This window comes from Cheilinus undulatus, linkage group 1, assembly GCF_018320785.1.
Source record: "Cheilinus undulatus linkage group 1, ASM1832078v1, whole genome shotgun sequence".
Classification (NCBI taxonomy): Eukaryota; Metazoa; Chordata; class Actinopteri; order Labriformes; family Labridae; genus Cheilinus; species Cheilinus undulatus.
The window spans coordinates 2804293-2817916 of NC_054865.1; the positions used below are offsets into that span (position 1 = coordinate 2804293).

Here is a 13624-nt window from a genome sequence, read left to right on the forward strand (position 1 = left end):
CATTGTTCTCTCTCCGGTAGCTGCAAATAACATAATTAACTGTTAACAAGTGCCTAGTTAACTTATAATAGATGAGCACAAAAGTATACTTTAATATTGATAAAGCAAACATGACAAAGACACAGTGGGTGGGTTAAGTTTCTTACAAGTTCTTTTGACTGTCTGATAGTCTGATATTAACTATGTTACAATGCCATTATTAATGCTTACATAGTCTTATAAAAACATAATAATGTTAATAAGCATCTTATAAGGGCCTTATTTCCTATGAACTAAGTTTTTATAATGTCTTATAGTCTGATATCAGTTACCTTATAATGACATTATTAATGCTTATATAGTCTTATAAAAACATAATAATGTTAATAAGCATCTTATAAGGGCCTTATTAATGCTTATAACAAGGACCTTAATATGAAGTGTTGCCAACATGAAGTCAGAGCAGATTCACTGTTAGTACTAAATCTCAGGCCAGAAACAACAGGTATTTGGATGAACTGCTGTCATGTTATCAGGCACATTTTATTTTGCAGCATTTAATCACATTAATGAAAGCAAATGAAGCCAGTGGGTTATACTGTATTTAGCTCTGCAAGGTGATCCGTTGCCACATTCTGCAATTTTCTCTTCATTTCCTGAAAAAAAGACAGAAAACATTAAATAAATTAGATTATTCCAGTCCATGGGCTCCAGGCCCAAACAGATGTAAAAACATAGGCAGACATCTATTGGTTGTAAAATTAAAAGTGTCTTCTTTGTTTTACCCCTCCTCCTTTGTAGCCATACATTTACATTCCCATTCACATTTCTGTATTTTTTGATTCCCTGGAGGTTTTGCATATTGGTTTAAAAGGGTAGCCGTCTCATAAAGCATTGGAAAGAAGATTTTATGTCATCAGAGAATGCTATGAAAATAAAAAAATCTCGAATAGTCATTATCATTTGTGTCAGACTAAATCACTTTAAAAAACACTGATAAAATCTAATAAAAAAAACAGGAAAAATACAAAAACTTTACCTCTAGAGGAAAAGATCTTTCGGTTCAAGTTCTGGGTCCACTGGGAGAGGAGCTCCGGTAGCCGTTTGATCTGTGTTCAAAAAGACGATAAGAATATTAATAAATGAATAAATAAAAGCATTGATTATACCACTGGTTCTCAACCTTTTCAGCCCGCGACCCCCAAAATAAAGGTGCCAGAGACCGAGGACCCCCGCTGTACCTGGTTGAACACAGCCATGCACATTCTAGAACAGTCATGTGCAGACAAGGCCGTACATTAGGGGGGAAATCGGGGAGCTTGAAGTTGCCCTATCGCACGGGCCCCCAGCCAAACTAGGGGCCAGCAAAATCATGGTCCACTGTAAAGTTAGGCTGTGGTATTTTATATTTAATCTGAATAATAACCCCTTTTGTCAAAGAAGCAAAAATGGTTTTCATTCATTTGTGTAGTGAGTAGCCCTCTTAAAAATGTAAATCCTTTTGTTAAAAACAATTAAAATAAGTTAAAAGTAGCTAAGATGAGTTCATAATTGCAGAAAATGGTGGAAAAGGTGGTGAAATTGGATCTTAAAAGTAGCAGAAATGGGTTAGAAGTGCCAAGAAAAAAATTGCTAGATTGCTAGATAAAAGTGGCAAAAAAATAACCAAAAAATGGCAAAAATTGGTTAAAGTGGCAAAGAAGGGTATATTGAGTGGTAAAAGGGGATTAAAAAGTGGCTGAAATTAGTTAAAAGTTGCAAAGCTAGGTGGAAATTTGGTGAAATGGGATGAAAAATTGATATAAACTGGCAAGAAAGGGTTAGCTGAAGCAGAAATAGGCAGAAATGTGGTGTAAAAAGTGGTAAAGAGGGGTTAAATGTGGCCATGATGAGTTAACAGAGCGAACAATAGGTGAAGAGTGCTAAGATTTGGTTTAGACGTGGCAAAAACAGGCAGAAAAAAAGTGGTGGAAAGGGTTTAAAACTGACAAAAAAATAGGTTTTAGGTGGCAAAAATGTGTTAAAATTGGCCAAATTGGTGTAAAAAAGTGATGAAAACAGTTTAACATTTGTCTAAATTGGTGTAAAGTGGCAACAGTGTCATTTTAAAAATATTCTTTGTTTTTCAAGGCATCTGGAGACCCCCTCTCAGTGTCTCGTGACCCCCAATAGAGTCCCGACCCCTAGGTTGAGAACCCCTGGATTACACTGGATAAGTTTGGATGGATTAAGTATAGCTAACTACATACTTCTATTATCCCTCCATTTTCTACACTGCTTTCTCATTGGGGGTCGCAGGGGCTGGAGCCAATCCCAGCTGTCATTGGGCGAGGGGCGGGGTTAACCCTGGTTACCAGAAAGCTTCTTGCTGTGAGGCAACAGCACTAACCATACGCCACTGTGCAGCCCTATACTCCTTAGTTAAGATAAGATCCAATTTAAAGAAATATCCAGCAGTTGAAGAATGTGTTGTGAATCCCTCATAGGTGTCTCTGTGAAACTTTAAGAGCGCATTTAAGAAAAACCTGAGGAAGATACTGAGGCCGAAGAGTTAGTCATCCACATGCACCAAGGGCCAGGCCATTTGGACCAAAATACACTTATGAATGCTTTTTAGCTTACTGGTGGTACAGGATGGATTCAATGTCCATAAAAAACAGAACGGTAGTCAGGAAGAATAATACTCCTGTCAGAATCTAACATTTCATCCTGAAACGTCATTGTGACCGCTAGTGTGTATTTATTGGTAGCTCTACATTTAATTTGAAGTTATCAAAACTTGCCGTGCTTTGTTAACTATCACATCAGGCTTTAGTTCAGCTTTCCTGTCATCACTTCAGAGCCCACTCTGGTCATCACTGGCATAAGGTGGGATTGATTTTTCTTTAAGCAGGAAACCAGAGGTTAAGTCCTGCTTTATACAAAACTGTTTTGGCTCCCTGTGACTAAGAGGACTGTTTTTTTTTGCTAAAAAAAAATATTTTAACAAAAGTTTTGATACAAAAACAAAACCATTTCCAAACATTGGAGTTTGATTTTTATATCTGCACTTTCCATTTCAGTTCTTTCCAAAGTAACCCGGGATAGTAGATAATTATTTCTCTATTAGTTTGAAACCTGATGTGATTTATGAAACAGAAGAGGCTTTTACACAGACAGTCATGAAGTCTGGCCCGTAACAGCTCACATGGGTTTAAATGTAACTTACTGGGGAGCAGGTGGCCTGGTGGTTATAGGCGCTCCCCATGTATGCGGGCGGCCCGGGTTCGAATCCGGCCTCCAGCCCCTTACGGCATGTCTCTCCCCCACTCTTGACCCTGTTTCTGACTCTATCCACTGTCCTCCTCTGTCTAATAAAGGCACAAAAATTCCCAAAAATAAATCTTAAAACAAAGAAAAAAAATGTAACTTACTGCAGCGATAGAGGCGGTTCACCCGCAGGATGTCATTGGAACTCATCTGGCTGGCTCTGCCAATCGCAACATTGGGGTCTGGGACAGGAATGATGGTCGGCTGCCCGTTACGAGAGAAGGCGAACCTACAGGGCAAACACAGCAGGAATTAAAGAACCATCTACCCTAAAGAACCTAAGAAATGCTCTCTTGTCAAGTTTTTTCCTGTGTGTGAGCAAGACAGTACAGGTGAGCATGCCAAATGTAGATTTTTGTCTGTGTTGTTTCCCTGGATAAGAGTAAGTTCTATTGCTCTTCTTCTGGATCAGTTTTTGGTCTTTGTCATTCTGTTAGCTTCAAACCAACATTTCTTCAAGATTTTGGGATCCCAGACCCTTTAGGGAGGTTTCCATCTAAAGGTTTCTCAAAACTTTCAGAAGTTTGAACAGAAGGTGGTGCAATACATGAAGAATTGAAAAAACAGCAGAAGAAGAGGGCTGAACACAGTGTTGAAACTTCTAAAAGCATTTAAAATTTCATTTTCCCCTCGATATACAACTCCAATTCCAAAAAAGTTGGGCTACTGTTTAAAAAGTAAATTAAATCAGAACGCAATGGATAACCATATTTTATACACAATAGAACATATCAGATGAGACAGACTGAGACATTTTACAATTTCATGAAAATAATATTATGGCAACAAAACATCTCAAACAAAGTAAGGACAGAGCAACAAAGGGCTGGAAAAGTAAGTGATACTACTGAAAAACAGCTGGAGGAGCATTTTGTATCTAATTAGCTTGATTGTCAACAGGTCAGTAGTATGACTGAGATGACATGAGATTCAGAGAGTCTGGAGAAATCTCTGAGCGCAGGGACAAGGCTGAAGGGGCCCTCAGGGGCCACTGCATTAAAGACAGGCATGATTCTGTACTAAAATCACTGCATGGGCTCAGGAACACTTCTGGCCATGGCCGTGCCATCCACCAATGACAGTTAAAGCTGGATCATGGAGAGAAGAAGCCATATGTGAACAGGATCCAGAAACACCACCGTCTTCTCTGGACCAAAGCTCATTTAACATGGACTGAGGAAACATGGAAAACTGTTCTGTGGTCAGAGGAAACAAGAGGAGAGGGAGCATCCAGCTTGTTCTCCTGGCTCAGTTCTGAAGCCTGCATCTCTGATGGTATGGGGTTGCATTAGTGCCTATGGCGTGGGCAGCTCTAACATCTGGAAAAGAACTATCAATGCTGAAAAGTAGAGAGAGAGGCTTTAGAGCAACATTATGCTCCCATCCAGACAACGTCTCTGTCAGGGAAGGCCTTGACTATTTCAGCAAGACAATGCTAAACCACATACCACATCCATCGCAACAGCATGGATGTGGTAAAAGAAGAATCCAGGTCCTGAACTGGTCTGCCTGCAGTCCAGACCTTTCACCAATAGAAAACATTTGGAGCATCACAAAAGGAAAAATCCAACAAAGAAAACCCAGCACTAGAATCCTAAATCAGACAAGAATGGGACAACATTCCTCTCCCATCAACTGGTCTCCTCACTTCCCAGAGGTTTACAGACTGTTGTCAAAAGAAGAGGGGATGCTACGCAAATATAGATTTATGAGATTTGACAATCAGTGTCCTCTGTTTTTATCTACATTTTACACGGTGACCCAGCTTTTCTGGTACTGGGGTTGTGTTTTAAATGTTCGCCTGTTTTTCCCCATAGTTTCTGTGTTATCTGTGAAGCAAACTGGCCCTTTGGGGCTTATTCAACAAGAGAGAGTAAAACATGCTCATAATTAATGGAAATGAGAAGATGCGGTAAAACTGCTGACTGAGCAATCCTTATCATAACAGATTCTTGCTTTTTTTTCTGTTTTTGTCTGTCGTAAATCCGCTGTTTGTTTACACAGACATTACCTTGAATAATGCATGACAGAGTTGTAGTCATAGGAAGTGTTCAGGTTGATCGTTCTGATTCTCCTGAAGTTGTACTCTGTTCCTGTAAGAGATCAAAAACATAGTTACATTCCTCCTCTTTTTCATCGATATTAAAACGGGCTGAACCAAACAGTTGTTAAAACACTTTGATCACTCTTTTTTCTAGACCACTGGTTCTTAACATTTTCAGCCCCAGACCCCCAAAATAAAGGTGCCAGAGACCGGGGATCCCCGCTGTACCTGAAGGTGGTTGAACACAGCCATGCACATTCTAGAATATTCAAGTGCAGACAAGGCAGTCCATAAGCAGGGATAAAGGGGGAGGTTTCTGAGACCCAGCCAAACTGGGGGTCAGCAAAATCATGATCCATTGGGAAGTTAAGCTGTGGAAACCACAATTTATATTTGACCTAAATAATAACCACTTTTATCAGAGAAAAAATATCTCTTTCTGTTCATTCATGTAGTAAATAACCTTCTTAAATAACTTTTGTTAAAAACATTATTTAAGATGGGTGAAAAATTGCTTAAGTTAGTGAATAATTGCAAAAAATGGTGGAAAAGGTATTGAAATTGGATTTTTAAAGAACATGAAAGGGAAAAAGTGGCAGAAAAAAATGTATTAAAGTGGCCAAAAAATAACCGAAAAATTGATTCAATTGGCAAGAATGGGCACAAAAAGTGGTAAAAGTGGATTAAAAAGTGGCTGAAATGACTTTAAAGTGCAAAAAATTGAGGGAAATTAGGTGGAATGGGATGAAAAATTGATATGAACTGGCAAAAATGGGATAACTGTGGTTAAAATGGGCAAAAAAGGAGTGTAACAAGTGGTTAACAGTGGCAACAATAGGCAGAAAGTGGCAAGAATTGGTTTAGAAGTGTCAAAAAAGGCAGAAATTAGTGATGGAAAGGGTATAAAATTGACAAAAAGGAGGTCTGAGTGGCAAAAATGTGCTAAAATTGGCAAATTTGGTGTTAAAACAAGATGAAAAAGGGTTAAAATTTGGTAAAATTGGTGTAAAGTGGCAACAGTGTAATTTAAAAAATATTCTTAGATTTTTTTTAAAGCATATGGTGACCCCCTCTCAGTGTCTCGCGACCCCCAATGGGGTCAACCCCAAGGTTGAGAACCACTGTTCTAGACAGCCATTCATTAAAATAAATCTTTATTTAACTTTTTTAAAAATGTTCAGACTCACCAGGTTGGACATTCTCCAGCAGGATGCGAACATGCCGGTCCCTGTCAGACCGGGTCTGCTCATGGTTAAAGCCCAAGGCGTGGAGCAGCTCGTGTTGGACAATCTCAAAGAAAACACAGCCTCGGCGCATTAAAGACACGGTCTGGCCTCTACCCTGACGCCCAATAAATGAGTAGCACCTGGAAGAGAGAGAAAGTGAATCTAGCAAACAGTAAAACATCTTTAAAGGGCTCATACTGTAGAAACCAGCTCTGCGTTTGCAGCGTCTGTTGGCTGTGACCACCGTGTGGTTCTTACCCGTTGTCAGATATGATGTTCACAAAGTCCTCCTGTTGGTTCTCGGGGGTGAAGCGGATGCAGGTGGACTGAGAGAAGGACCTCAAACCCTGGAGGATGATGTTTCTCTCTCTGGTAGCTTTACAGGGAACGAAAACATCGTATTTGTTTTTTTAGATATCAAACCCAACTGACATCACGTGAAAAGGCATCTAAACAATTCTGTAGAACCACTACATCTCATATATTTCCATCTTTGTTCCATCTTTGTTCTCCAAGCTCTTATTTTCTATCATACAAAAAATGAATTATTTTTTTAAATCCAGAACAAACTAAAAAAAACAGTAGGATTGACTTCATTCTCATTTCTAGAGGCTGTGTTTTGTTGATTTGTCTGAACAGCTTCACATAAATTTTGAGAAACAGAGAGATTAAGAAGTGGCATCTAGTGCAGTGTTCATTTTGGTGACTATTTTTTACTATTTTTTCCTCCCACCCCTAATGTCCTTGGATTTATGGCACGTTCCCCTAAATCTGGGACTGCAGTTCCAGCACCATTTGTCACTTAATGATCCTGCTCTGGTGTAAATTAGTTGTCTTTCAGTTTGCTCTAACCCTTTTATTGGATTACTTCTATGGACGTCTTGCCACTACAGCTTCTGATGGTATTTCTAATGTAACCAAAAATGCGCTACTGTAAGCATGCTCAGTAAAACTCACAGTACTGTTGGCTGATGCGGTACGGTATGTAGACGTTCCCATCTCTTGCTTTGGGCCACAGGCAACCTCTTCTTGTGCAGGGATCAGCGTTCTGTAGACCCGTAGGTACGGCAATGTCTCCATAGACCTCGAAAGAGTCATCCGGGTTTTTTCCTGAAAGAGACAGCGTGATGTTGACTGATGTGTAATCAATCACATTAGACAGAATATCTGATTTTCACTCCTGTGTAACGGAAGCTTTAACTATTTGATCATTCTATCGTTATACTTTTTGACTAATCTAGGTCTCAGCTGTTGATTATTTGCTGCAAAAATGTCCCTAGACTTCATGCATGCTACAGCTGCTGAGGAAATAAACATAAATAAAAAATAAACATACCAATGTTACGATTTGCCCTCTCTAGACGTGTAGAGATACTGAACTTGTCATCGTCAATGCTGTTTCCTGCAGAGAACAAAGAGCATGTTTATGTATGGGTTCAACAGTGTGAGATATTAGCTAAATATTTCTGTGAGGAGCAGCCATGACTCACCAGAGGACTCAGTCTGATCAAAAGAAGTCTGAGAAAAGAAACACAATGGTTGAAAAGGTTTTTCTGTAAGTTAAGTCTGCTTTTACAGCTTTTAAATTGTGTCTAATGTTAGAAAATCTTCATCAGTTCATCCAAAAACAAATAAACATACCATGCAGTGCTGATTAAAATTAATGTAAATGCTTACTGGTAGGACAAAAGCGTGGACAGAGCAGAGGAGGACGCTCAGTACAGCAGCCTGGAGCATCATGGTAGTTTAATGGACGACACCACGATGAAGTCTGCTGAAACAGGAGGGTTTCATTTTATATATGTGGGAAGGCAGACCGACCTTCATCCTCATATGGCGAACAGCTGACCAAGACTTATTGACAAACCCAGCTTCAGCAGAAAGAGGAGGTTATTTCTCAAAAACGGACCGAGGATTGTGTCATGATGTGGCTTTGTCTGTTTGTTCCCCGCAGACAGGAGCATTCAGCACAGAGACACTCATCACCCAGATCTGAATTTGTTTTCAGTCCAAATCTGGTGTTCATATCTTCATGTAGTCATCTTTTATTTATGTCTATGAAAGCTTAACGCAGGGGTTCCCAAATGTTTTCTGTCAGGCCCCTTTGGCAGATGAAAATATTTTTGCAAACAAAGAAATTCCTTTTTTGTGTACCTTAACATAAAACCTAACCATGGCCCACTTTGAGAACCACTGGCTTAAGGTTAACAGATTTTACAGTCCAGCCAACTCAGATTTACAACAAAACTGACAAACAATAAAAAAAAAAACATTTTTTCTTTTATATTTACATGCAGCGACTCCAAAGGCACAACCATGCACCCGCACAGAGTGTCTTGGTGTGCAGAAAAGTTCTTTGCAAGTGTCCATCAGAGACCGGTATGATTTTTGCACTGTGCTACAGATGATTTTAGACAATTTCAGATGTACTGAAGCACCCAGAAATTTCATCTTAACACCCCTGAAATAATAGCAAGAGCATAGGCCTACCCCAACAGGTTTTTAATCCTTTGATTAAAGAGTAAATAAATACAGATGTGGAAGGAGAAGAGGAGTTGTTCCAACCCATTAACATGTGTTAATATAGAATATTGTTTGTTAAACTTGTGGGCTTTCATTCTTCAGTTGTAGGTGACTTTACTTTGACATTTTGCCCTTTATTCTTACTGGCTTAAAAATAATGGACAGATGACCATTTGATGGAAATACAGTGAATGTGATGTTTAATTGTTGTTTTGATATTTTTTAACTTTTACAGGTGTATTTAGTGATGCATACAAAAGGTTTTTCAGAAACAGTTATAGACTTTTATATCTACTAATTTCTGTGATAAATGAACATATACCATTACTCCAAGATTAGAAGAAAATGTTTTCATCCTTCATGTTTTCCACATGTTTACAATTTCTTGATATTTGGAATCCACTCCTGGGCCACAGTGAGTGAGGAGAAGGATTGTCAGCAGTGGTGGACAGCTGTGAGGGAGCTCACACACTGGCCGTTTTTGAAATTGGCCTACTGCATACTCCTGCTAAACCCATTATGCAATATGTATTGTGCATACAGCGTTTGACAGTAGTATGCAGTATGACTGCCAGTCGGACATCATTGTGTAGTATGCTTGGCCCGGTTTAGCTGGTTTCCTGTATAAAGAAGTACGTCATACCCTGGTCAATTGCAAATGACGCTACAGTGTTTTCCATCAGTTTATGTACAGAAAAAATCTGGGAAGTGTTTTTAATGTGATTTTTTGGGATTTTTGTAGCCGTTGTTTTTAGCTTAGCATGTACAGTGCAGTGAAAGGACACACCTGACAGCACCTTTCCGGCCGTTACCAGCCGTAATGGCAAAAAAACTACAGTGACCTTATTACAACTTATTTCACTATAGTTCATGTTAAAAGGTAAGGATAAAAAGTAATGGCACTTCCATTTGTAACCATCAGCTGCTCCGGTGAAAGTTTCGCTGCTCTGCCATTACGAACTCTGACCCTGCGCTTTGCATTGTGGGTAACAGTACGCGAGGCAGACTGGTCCGATGCATACTGTGAAATTTTCCGAAATCAGTACGTCATCCGGGTATTTATGGCATACTGCAACTTTCGCATTTGTTCGCATACTGCATACTAAGTGTGCTAAAGATTTTCTAGAATCTTGAATAAGTTACCAGTCACTCTAGGATGGTAGTTTTTGCCCTCTTTATGTTGTGTTCTTTGTATTCCCTTTAGATGTTTGTTTGCTCTTCCTGTGCTGCATGTGAAGTCTCCGTTGTATTCTAGATTTTGTAACCTGGTTTATTATTTTCTTGAAGTGAGTTTTGTTGGAGTTTTTCCTTTGGGATATTTGTTAATTAAAAGTATTTTGTTTTTTATCTGCACTTGGGTCCAGTTTTGAGTTTTTGCCACACCTGACAAATACTAAGAAAACTAAACATACCTGAGTATAAAATCTAAGCATGCATATCTCAGAGAGAAAGCAGAAACAGAACAGATGATCAGTGCAGTGATGGAAGTATTGAATTCATGTTTGCATATTTCCACAACCTCTCTGTGTGGTAAAAAGAGTTGCCAAAGGCTTGCATTTAGGATTTCTTCAAGCTGTGGGCACACACGCAACATATGATTGGTTCACACAGTCTTACCAAACAGGAAGTGAAGGAATCAGCTGACAAGCCATGGCTCTGGTGAGTCGACCTTTATTGTCTTTTTACCAGATAACTGAATGACCTAACTTTATTAGTCAAACCGACTTCATGAGATGTGTTACTGCCATTAATTCTAAATGAGCACAGGTTTTCATGACATGGTAAAAACGTCTCAGTTTCAACATGTTTCTATGTTCTATTCTGAATACATTACAGATTTTTGAGATTTAACCATCACTGACTTTGTTTTTTTTTTATATCTTATACAGCGTCCCAACTTTTTTGAATTGTGGTTGTATGTTTAATAAACTACTTATTTAAGTTAATGCTCTTACATTCTGAGTTTGACAAATCTGCTGTAAACTGGTTCAAATAAGTGCAAGAAACAAACAAGCCGGCAGGAAGCAGATTTTGGACAGTGGCTTAATGCAGAAATACTAACCCAGAAAATCTTTGACTAATACTTCAGGTCTACAGGGAAAGGCTTTTGTGATCAAGTCTGCTGCAACTACTTCTCCTCTCTTGGTAACAAACAGGCATTTCTCCACAGAGCTCATGGCTTTGTCTTGTAAGTGTTTGCTGAAGCAAGAGGATGGAGAAATACTTGTTTTGATCTCTGTGGTTCAGCTTAAATGTGGCTGTTAGGATCTTTTTCTTTTCTTTCTACAACTGACACAAATAGCTACAGTGCCTGTATAAAGGATTTAGCCTTTTGGATGTTTTACTTTTTTATTGATTCTATAAATCAGTCATGGTCATTATTATTTGACTTTTTCGACAAAATAATACAACAACCCCCTCTTTAATGTCAAAGTGAAAACAGATGTCTACAAAATAATGCCAATTAAATAAAAACCTGTTATGTAAAATAAATGACTGCATAAATATTCTTCCTTCTAGTCAGTATTTAGTAGAGTCACCTTTAGCTGCAATCACAGCTCTGAGTCTGTGTGGATGGGTCTCAGTCAGACTCAAACATCTGGACTCTGGAATTTTCTAAACAGCTCAAGCTCCATCAGGATGCAAAGGGATCAGGTGTGAACAGCGCTTTTCAAGTCCAGACACTAATTCTCTGTCTGATTAAGGTCTGGGCTTTGACTCAGCCAATCCAGAACATTCCCCTGTTGTCTTTAAACCATTTCTGTGTAGCTTTCTCTGGATGCTTTGCCTCATTGTCTGACTGGAAAATAAATCTTCTCCTGAGCCATAGTCCTCTCAGACTAAATAAGATTGTCCTCCAGGATTTTCTTAGATTTTTCAGCATTCATTTCACCCTCTATCATTACAAGCCTTCCAGGGCTGGCTGCTGAGCAGCATCCCCACAGCGTGATGCTGCTGAGAAACATCCCCACAGCGTGATGCTGCTGAGAAACATCCCCACAGCGTGATGCTGCTGAGCAGCATCCCCACAGCGTGATGCTAATGAGAAACATCCCCACAGCGTGATGCTGCTGAGAAACATCCCCACAGCGTGATGCTGCTGAGAAACATCCCCACAGCATGATGCTAATGAGAAACATCCCCACAGCGTGATGTTGCTGAGAAACATCCCCACGGCATGATGCTAATGAGAAACATCCTCACAGCGTGATGCTGCTGAGAAGCATCACCACAGCGTGATGTTGCTGAGAAACTTCCCCACAGCATGATGATGCCACCCCCATTCTCCACAGTGAGGATGGTGTGTTTGTGGTGACGTCAATGTTTGGCGTCTTGTCTGATGGTCTTAAAGCTCCATTCTGGTCTCCTCAGGCCAAAAAACTTTCTTCCTCTTGACCATGGAGTCTCCCACATGCCTTCTGGTGAACTCTAGTCCAGATTGAATCTGAGTTTTCTTCAGTGTCTTTCTCTTTGCCACTCTCCCATAAAGTTCTGACTGGTGAAGAACCCGGCCAACAGTTGTTGTCTGTAGAGTCTCTCCCATCTCAGCTGCTGAAGCTTGGAACTCCTTCAGAGTAGTCATAGGTGTCCTGTTGGCCTCTCTCACTAGTCTCTTTAATACTTTTATTTCATCACTAAATTACCTTCTGGGATTTTTTGAGGTAAGAAATTGATGTTGGTGATTTTTAACATTTACAGTTTCACAAATTTTGACATCAGCTGGGAATGTGTTCCCTTGTTTTCGTAGTTTAGACGTTCAAAGCTCAGCCAGGTGAAGTAAGCCTGCGACCCCTTTAGAGACAGCTCCTGACCTGCAGTCATACAGAGACCCTGTGGCTTCATTTACATTTACTCGGAGTTAGTTAATCCTCAGGAGCTCTATTTTCAGAAAGCTTTGTTCTGGATACATGCTGATGATTTCATTTGATAGCAGAGATCTTCATGTTTTCATTCGACCTCTGTCTCATTTTTCCTGATCTTTATGGCAAAAATGAAGACTGTCTCATCTTACCCCACTCTCCCCTAAAGTTCTTCTCTGGTTGAAGTCTCTTGTTAGGCCATATTCATCAGTCATTTGGATCTGACACGTAACACTGTGGTATATTTCTCCTTATTAATCAGTAAAAAGAGAAAAGGAAAACTCTTTTCTTCTCACAACCAAAGGCAGGTGGCACATGTTTGTTTCAGCAGCCTGCTACCAAAGCTACCACACAACCATCATTAGACATATCTCTGATTGCTGACTGGTCCATTTTACAAATGTCCATTTCTCACACACATGCTGCATGTATGATATCTTTTACATACGTGTGTGGGAAAGATAAGACTTTGGCTGAGTTAAGCTGATTCTTGGCACCCAGACAATCCATATTTGGCCTGGCCGGCGTGGTTGAACATGTATAAAACCCTGAGGAGGAATCTGAGCAGCACTCGTCCACACAGAGGATCTAAGGTGAGTCCTGCTGCAGATGTGAACTCTGTGAGTGTTTCCTCTGAGTGACGCTGAGGCCGGTTCCTGTCTCTGTCCTGCAGGTCTGCTGGG

General features: G+C 39.8%; 1 protein-coding gene across 1 annotated transcript; it reads right to left on the reverse strand.

Moving 5' to 3' along the window:
• Positions 1-506: 506 nt before the first annotated feature.
• Positions 507-8374, reverse strand: LOC121509165 (high choriolytic enzyme 1-like). Its single transcript, XM_041786413.1, has 10 exons — positions 8236-8374; positions 8049-8076; positions 7895-7960; positions 7516-7668; positions 6817-6934; positions 6520-6698; positions 5300-5381; positions 3393-3517; positions 1019-1088; positions 507-635 (listed from the first exon to the last, which is right to left on the reverse strand). Exons 1-9 carry the CDS (start codon positions 8296-8298, stop codon positions 1021-1023), a joined length of 882 nt encoding a protein of 293 aa, XP_041642347.1. The 5' UTR covers positions 8299-8374; the 3' UTR covers positions 507-635; positions 1019-1020.
• Between the last annotated feature and the right edge of the window lie 5250 nt (positions 8375-13624).